Here is an 8532-nt window from a genome sequence, read left to right on the forward strand (position 1 = left end):
CTTTTGTAAACTAGCACAATTGTCAAATTGTTGAGCAACTCCACAGACAGAAAAATATTTGGACAATCGCCTAAATTTATACTTTACTCTCAAAATAGCCACAAAACTTTTTTCCTTCTCAACATAATTTTCCATTTTATTTCCTTAATTTAATATACGTCAAAATCACATAACCAAAAAAGCATTCTATGTTTTTGTTTATCTGAAAATAAAAAAAATACATATATCAAGAAATTTTCACACAGCAAACACTTTCTATCCCAATTTTCGTTTATATATATATATATATATATATGTATATATATATATATAACTTTTCTCCATCAATTCGAATTGTAAAGAAAAAAGTTTGATTCGTCTTATCTAATTGGAAAATTCGGTCATACTATCGTATAATTGTACAGAATTATTGGCAATTTCAAGTTTGTAGTCATTTGAAAGAGTGAGAAAAAGGAAATCAATCGAAAAACTACAATATCAATAATAATAAGAGAATAAAAAGTACCATCTACAACAAGAAAAACGATTGAAGGAGAAAAATGGTGAAAAATATTATGGAAGCATTGGTGCATGCATCGGAAAAAGCAACCAATATAGCAAGATTGTGCCGTCAAAATGAACATTTGTTTCCGTTGCTTGTCGAAGAAAAACCAGCCGAAGAATCGAATCCTCGTTTCGTCAAAGATTTCAAAACTTTGGCCGATGTTTTGATCCAACAAACCATTCGATATGACGTTGGAAATTTGGTATGAATTTTACTTCTTTTGCTTCATTTGGTATGCAATTATAATCAACTTCAATTAAATGTGAAAAAAAAGAAACCGAACAAGAAAAACATTGAACAAATATTGGTGTTATATAATTAAAATTAGATACAAAAATAAATGTTGTTATTTCGTTCAAACGAAAGCCATTCATATTAATTGAATTGATTTTTGTGTAGCGTGTGAAGAGAAATGACATCGAAAAACAAATTGAATTAACTTGAATCGAAGAAAACACAGATTAAACAAAATGGACATAATATTTACATATTGTTATTGTAATTTTCGTTTGTGTTTCTTTTCCACACACAAAAAAAAATCAAGTATCCACTAGTTCATATCCAAGGTGAAGAGACAGCTACATTCACCAACGGACTCGGCGAATCAATAGATCTAGAGATAACCGATATTCAAGAGAACACTATCGATTGTTTAGTGAAAATTTTGGATGGAGACCGAGTTGCTGCCGAACTTTTAGCTGCCGAAGTATACCGAACAGTTATTTGTGAACATGGTGACGTTGACGCACTGCCCGATTTGGTAATTACATTTGCTTGTCATTTTTTTACGCTTCAATGTTTGTGTCCGATAAAATTGACTAAAACCAAACAAATCAAAACCAATTTTATTGCCAACAGCCAGACAATTTGGACCTATCAGGAGTTGGAATTTGGATTGATCCGATTGGTTTGGCACATTTCAATATATAGCTTTTTTTTTGAAAAATAGAAGAATAATTTGTTTACATTATTTTAATTGAATTTAATTTTCTCTTTTGTTGTTATTTATATCTGTTGTTTGTGTGCATGCGTGTTTGTTATGTGTGCATGTGTACTATAGATGCGACTCAGGAGTATATCAAGGCCGAAACGATAAGAAAATATCCGAAAATTTGTGCTTCGGGCTTGGAATGTGTTACAGTGTTGATTGGATTATACGATAAAGGAAATGGAAAACCACTGGCTGGCATTATCAATCAGCCATTCAATGAGAAAACGGATACAGGGTAATTACATGCACAAATTCGAATTCGGTCATTTAACAAACACGCAATATCGAATGTGGATGATTTTCAGGTACAAAAGTAAAATTGTTTGGGGTGTATGCATGGGGGACGATCTCAAAGTAACAAATCTTCCAAAAGAGCATCTCAAAAATACCAAACTCGCGGTTGTGTCATCGTCTGAGGATGAAAAATATATCAAAGCGCTCAGAGACTTAGGCTATACGGTGGTTTATTCAGCCGGAGCTGGTTATAAAATAATGAAAGTGATTTGTGGTGATGCTGATTTATTTTTGCTTAGCAAAAATACCACATTCAAATGGGATACATGCGGACCACATGCCATTTTGAATGCAATTGATGGGGGTCTTTTTAAAATTGAGGACATCATCGAATCGAATAATATTATTGAAATTGATTATTCGGATGAACGTGAAAATGCAAACGAGGGCGGTTTGCTTGCGTTGCGTCGCGACGAAAAGCATATACTACAAGATTTGTACAGTAAAAAGTAAGCAATTTACCGGCCGACGGCACTAATCGCCATCGCCGACAACCACCCCTCACCCCAATCGCCTCCTATGAGCAAACTTAATGAACTGCAAACGATAAGTATTAAGAAACACATACCAAAACTAAAACAAAAACAAAAACCAATTGGCGACAATTAACAGAAACACGAAAATATACACAAACACGATTATTCCAGAGTATCAAAATTTATTGAAAAAATTAAAATAAAAACAGGTGTTTACAGAGAGCATTGAAATTATTTTGTGTAATCATATATATAAATGGAATTTAGAACGATTGACAAAGATATATACATTTAGATTTTGACTATTTATTCTTGTGAACATTTATAAATGTAGGCACGGTTTGCCGATGTAGAGTTAGTTTCTTTTTCTCAGAGAAGCAACATTAAATTGGCTTCAAAAGTGATTTAAAATGGCAAATGGGCTACATCCTCCAACTAATTGGCGAATTTAATTTTAGTTTTTATTTTAATTTAAGTTACAATGATTTTTTTTGTTTTTGATTTTCCACAAAAAAAAAACTGCATTACATTAAGCGCATCGCTTTTTTAATATAGTTTTTATTTTATTTTCGATTGAATGATCAAATTGAGCGTATTAAATTCTGAACTCAACAGTTGGATAGTAGACTCAGTGAGATCATTCGTATAATTTCAGACTGATTTTTGTTGCCAGAATTTTATGTTTAATTATTATTATTAGATTGTATTTGTAATTAAGCCAAAAACAAAATCTATATTTGCGAACTCTGAATGTTGGACATAATTGTCATCACTAAAATCAAACTGAAAACAGCAACAAAATAATGAACAAATTTAAAAAAAACCGGCGACGGCCAATAAATTATAGTATCATGTGCCGATTTATACGGTTTTTCTGCACATTTAATTGAATAACAAAAACAAAAAAAAAAACAATTTAAACAAATCCATTGTTTCAACTTATCGATAGAAATCAGACCAAGTGTGGTCTCAAAAAAGTGAGATTCTCATAGTCGAATAATTTACAACGCAAAACCAGCTTAAAACATATATATTTGTAAAAAAAATATAAATTAAACAAAAAAGTGCAATAAAATTTAGAGGCTTAGGTTATGTGGAAAGGTGTATTTAAAATTTGACGAATGTTTAGGGTATATGGAATCTATTAATATTATTATTGTGGTTGTGCTTTCAAATCCAAGTAAACCAAGATGAACAAAACAAAAATAATGATGACATATTGTAGTGCTGTTGGCAATTATTTAATTGCAAAAAATTCTATGTTTACACTCAAAATGAATTCGCTAAGATTGAAGATTAGTTTCGCTAGAAAATCAATAAAAACAGATGAATTTATATATATAGACATAATACCTTTTTTTTCTTCTGTGTGTCGCTATTGAAAGCGACAGCTAAAAAAAGATACGGTGAAATATTGATAAAAAGTGAAATTATAACATGATTCCAGAAAACTTAGTCTGAATTTTGAAAACGATTTAATGTTTCATGAAACGGTACAATAACGAATGAGGATTGAACGAGATAGTTGAAATATTTATTTTTAATTGAAACATTTCTATATTTTTGTTCCCAAACGTAACAGAGATCGTAGTCCAAATATAATATTTTATGTAACTGTTGTTCCAAAAAAAAATCAATCTGTACATTAAATGAAAAATTATTTCAAAAATAAATATATGAACGAAATTATGTTCATTTTCTGTCTTAGAAATCAATAACGTTTTGTTTATTGAAAAATGAATTCGATTTGATTTGTTTCATGTGCACCCTTTTCAACACAATTGTAGATATCTGTGTTCAGTTTACACACTACAGGTGATTTTGGCGCCAAACTCACACGCTCAAACAGCTGTCGAAACCTGAATTTTGTTTGAACCACTGACAGGTGGAATGCATTTGTTGCTAAGTAGCAAGAGTCGTTATTAATTGACAGATCAAATATTGTTTATTTTTATTTTAGAACTGATTTGGTGTTTTAATTTCGCAATATTTTATGTTTTTCGACACATTTTTCAAAAAAAAAAAAATAATAATAATAATGGACGAACAAGATGAATTGAGTCGTGAAGCGAAATATCGTTTGTATTGTGATCAGCGTATGGCGCAGCAAATTCGTGAAAATAGTCAAGAATTGCGTGAATTAGAAACAAGAATTCGTGCGGCTTACGTAAACAAGTCGTTAAAAGTCCAGTTGGCCGAACGCGAGAAAAAACGTCTGCAAGAAAAACTTCAAATCGAACAAGATGTTCAACAAATGAAACAAAAACTCAACAACGATCTACAGCGGGAGCGACAAAAAAAGCAAGAACTACAATTAAAACAAGAACAACATCGTCGAGAATTACTCGAGCAAATTGCTGATAAACAATTCAAACGGAAAATACTCTACGAAGAATTTCTCAAAGAGAAAATCATCATCGACGAAATTATGGCGCAAATTCAACGAGAAGAGATCGAGTGAGTTTTACATTTTATTTTTATTTAGTTTACAGCAAATGCTTATAATATTATATTTTCGTCTTATTTCAGGGAAATTCAAGAGAAATTACGAAAAACTGAATGTTTGCGAACGGACATAGTGCGATTGATTGAAGAGCAAAATGAATGGAAAGAGCAACAAAAACGCATCGCTACCGAAGAGAATGAAAAAATTGTCAAATACATTGTCGAACGTGAGGAATATGCAAAACGAATGAAAGATATCGATCGTGACAAAATGTTGGCGAAGCTCGAACAACAACAGCAAATGTGCTTCGAACTGAACGAAATTGAGGTACTTAAACAATTGTCTTATTAAAATGAATGATGATTATAAATTCTATTTTACAATAGCGCCGAAAATTGGAACGAGAAGAAGTGCTTATTGAGCTTAAATGTAAGGAAGTTCACGAGAAGCAGTTGGTATTGGATAGAAAACAACTGGAAGATCGGATTCGACAGCAAATGAAAGCCAAACTTGAGCTAGAAAATCAATTAAAAGAAATTGAAATGAGAAGACTGCATAGAAAGCAGAATGAAGATCGATTCCGTGAAGATCAACTCAAACGGTTGGCCGAACAAGATCGATTAGAGTTGCTCACAAAGGAAAGACAACGCGTTAAAAAACAAGAACATTATCGAATTGTTCGTGAAATGTTAACCGCACGAGAAGATGCACGCAATGCTGAAATATTCGATTTAATTCAAGAGCAAAATGAACTTTTTCAAAATGAAAAACGAAGGTTTGTTTTGATGAACATATTTTTTTTATTTAAAAAAAAATCCATCATTTTATTATTTTATTATTCCAGACAAGAAATATTTGCAATTGAACGAAAGAGAATTATACAACAACATGCTGATGATATAATCGGTTATTTACCCAAAGAGTTACTTCAATGACCAATGCAAAGATTATGGCTACGAATGTATTGCATTATAATTTATTTCAAATAAACTTCTAAACATCCATACCAGTTGTCGTTATTTGAACATTTTAGCTTGTCAATTTAATGCGAAATAAATCGAAGAGCTCATAAGTTGAAATATTTAATATTCGTTTTTTTTTAATAAACCCAACATAAAAGGTCTAATTTTCCAAATATATCCAATATAAAAGCATAAGTTTCAATATATGCAATGAAACCGTTTACATTTATTATACGGACTCTGAGTTAAGATATTCAATGGCAATGGCATGCAAATACTACTTAGAGCCAACTTCAGGCACAAGAAATACTAGAAAAATACTTGTAAAAACTAGCTGCAGTAGAATTCCGTAAATGACCCAATGAACAAAGGCCAAACAAAAGTGAAAACTCTCTCATATATTTTCATTTCACATTTTAAATGTTATTTTTTCAGCATTGTAATCTTGTCTCAATCATTCGGTTGCATATTTCAAATTGGAAAGTTTTGAAGTTTAGTGCTTCAATGTCACTGTCAGATTGATGTTTATGAAATAAAGAAAAAAATAACCTCACAATAAAAACAATAGGAATACTTCGTTTCAAACATATTTATAAATATAAATATAAATATAACGATGATATTAAATAATTTGCGAATTTTCCGGCATTCGCTACATCACAATGCATGTGAGTACTGAGTGAGGTATTCAAATATCTTCCAAAACTAATGCGATTTCGTTGTAATTTGTAGTAACGGTGGGCTCAATGAGGACATTATATTCGGAAAAGGATCTAGGAGTATCTGATTATGAATCACGGAGATTGGAAGCCGTGAAACGTGGCGGAGAATATTGTCAACCGGATACAGTGTTGAAAAAGATGAAATTTCAATTACGGTCCGAAAATATTGAAGAATTAATTCAAACACTAAAAATATGGATTCATGTAGTAGACACAAAACAATGCAAGAAACACTTTTCTTTGCTGAAAGACTGTTTAGATTTCATATATAATAATCCTCACCCAGATCCAGCAAAAAAAAATTACAACTTTCCACCAACTGTAATGCGAATGTTTCATTTGCTAAATATGCCAGATGAAGCACTGAATGTAAATAGAAATTTTATTATTGACAAACTCAATTGTTAAAAATACATTTAATTCTTTTGATTTTTTGAATTAGATCGCTGCCAACATAAAAAATAAGGACATGTTTAATCAACACAATTCTACAATTATTTTATGTGATTTACTTTTCAACAATGGCATGTACAAAGAGTTGATATATGTAGTTGAAAATGCTAATGCTGTTAATGCAAAGAGAGGCATGAAGTCATCATATCTTCAAAACTGTATTACTTTCGCCGCCTGTTATAAATTGGTTTGAATTCATTATGACTCCCTTTAGATAGTGTCAAATTCAATAATTGTATGTTAATAATACCTTCATGTTGTATAGAATACACAAGATCATCTATCGTACGCGTTGGAGATATGGAACAAATCAGTTAAAGAACATCAACTCTCGCAAGCTATCAATTTCTTGTGTATGAACGCAATTAACCTGAATCAACCCGAAATAGCGCTAGAGATATTACGACCCAGCGATAAACATTTTACATCGTTATATATTCGATTAATTGCATTATCGGATTGTGGAAAATATGCGGAAGCAGCACAAGTACTCAGAAGTGGCTTAAATCAACAGATATTTTCGAATATACCAGCAAGTGTGGCAAGTATATAGCCGGACAACTTTGACGATTCATCTCTATTTTATTATTGTTGTTATTTTTTTTTTAGGTGAATAGAATCAGACAAAACTTAAACAAATGCCTTCCAGCTGAAGACGCTGATAACTTTAATAACTTACTGAACGAAGTACAGCATCAAAAAACAAAAATTGTATATATTATGTCATAAATTGTATATTTTTCAATTTCATTTTAAAATTATATGTTTTTCATGTTTTCAGACTATTGACGAAATACTCTGTTGGCCCATTGCTTTGAATTTAAAGAAATTTGACATAGACAGACATAGATACCACCAAACTAACTAGAATCAGCTTAATTTTTAAGAAAGACGAAAAAAAAACTAGAAAAAACTTATTTTTGTTTTGGATGTTATTTCTTTTTTGATGAGAAACCCATATAAGTGGTGAAAATTAAAAATGAATGCAAATCATAATCGTCTATTTTTTTTTTGGTTTCCATTGAGCAAGATTCAATCCAGTTTTGTGATGCGCCGGTCTTCTGCAGAACCATGGTGTGTTTTCGTATTCGGTCACACTCTCAATTCCCAGTAATATGCCCACCATTTCATTGTCACTCTTCAAGTGATTTTTTTTTTATTTTTTCCAATTATAAATACAATAATTGCCTTACCAAGCGGCAACATTGTGATTGATTAGTTGACCCAGATGATGATGATGCCATTTTGATTGAGAGTCAATTTATCAGAATCAACTCAAACAATTGGTGCTACTCACAAAATCACAAAAGGAAAGCAATAAACATTTGTACGTGAAATGTTGACCACATGAGAGGATGCGCACAATACTGAAATATTTGATTAAATTCAAATCGGCATCGGTTATTTACCACAAGAATTACTTCAATAATTAGAATAGTTAGAAATAAATGATATTTTTGGGATTTGGAAAATAAATTATTATTGAATATGAATTATTATTATTATGAATTATTTTGGAAAATAAAGCGATTTGTACCATGAATGATTATTGACTTTTCTGGAAGGTTCTGATAATTTCACTTTTTTACCATTGTGGCACTTTTTTACCTAGCATTTTAGTTTGAAACGTTTGAAACAAAAAAA

The 8532-nt window shown here is 31.1% G+C and overlaps 3 protein-coding genes across 3 annotated transcripts; all 3 read left to right on the forward strand.

The window, feature by feature from the left end:
* Positions 1–314: 314 nt before the first annotated feature.
* On the forward strand, positions 315–4016 carry LOC116338877 (inositol polyphosphate 1-phosphatase). The gene is made up of 5 exons (XM_031764403.1): positions 315–746; positions 1089–1304; positions 1403–1451; positions 1605–1770; positions 1841–4016. Exons 1-5 carry the CDS (start codon positions 540–542, stop codon positions 2280–2282), a joined length of 1080 nt encoding a protein of 359 aa, XP_031620263.1. The 5' UTR covers positions 315–539; the 3' UTR covers positions 2283–4016.
* A 156-nt stretch (positions 4017–4172) lies between these two features.
* Positions 4173–5757, forward strand: LOC116338876 (meiosis-specific nuclear structural protein 1). Its single transcript, XM_031764402.1, has 4 exons — positions 4173–4762; positions 4835–5078; positions 5138–5526; positions 5596–5757. Exons 1-4 carry the CDS (start codon positions 4299–4301, stop codon positions 5684–5686), a joined length of 1188 nt encoding a protein of 395 aa, XP_031620262.1. The 5' UTR covers positions 4173–4298; the 3' UTR covers positions 5687–5757.
* A 475-nt stretch (positions 5758–6232) lies between these two features.
* On the forward strand, positions 6233–8311 carry LOC116338878 (pentatricopeptide repeat-containing protein 2, mitochondrial-like). Its single transcript, XM_031764404.1, has 6 exons — positions 6233–6381; positions 6446–6804; positions 6878–7075; positions 7154–7429; positions 7498–7599; positions 7670–8311. The coding sequence occupies exons 1-6, from the start codon at positions 6330–6332 to the stop codon at positions 7754–7756; spliced, it is 1074 nt and encodes a 357-aa protein (XP_031620264.1). The 5' UTR covers positions 6233–6329; the 3' UTR covers positions 7757–8311.
* The last annotated feature ends 221 nt before the right edge of the window (positions 8312–8532 follow it).

Source organism: Contarinia nasturtii, unplaced genomic scaffold (assembly GCF_009176525.2).
Source record: "Contarinia nasturtii isolate CC-2019 unplaced genomic scaffold, AAFC_CNas_1.1 Cnas_scaffold_414, whole genome shotgun sequence".
Taxonomy (NCBI): domain Eukaryota; kingdom Metazoa; phylum Arthropoda; class Insecta; order Diptera; family Cecidomyiidae; genus Contarinia; species Contarinia nasturtii.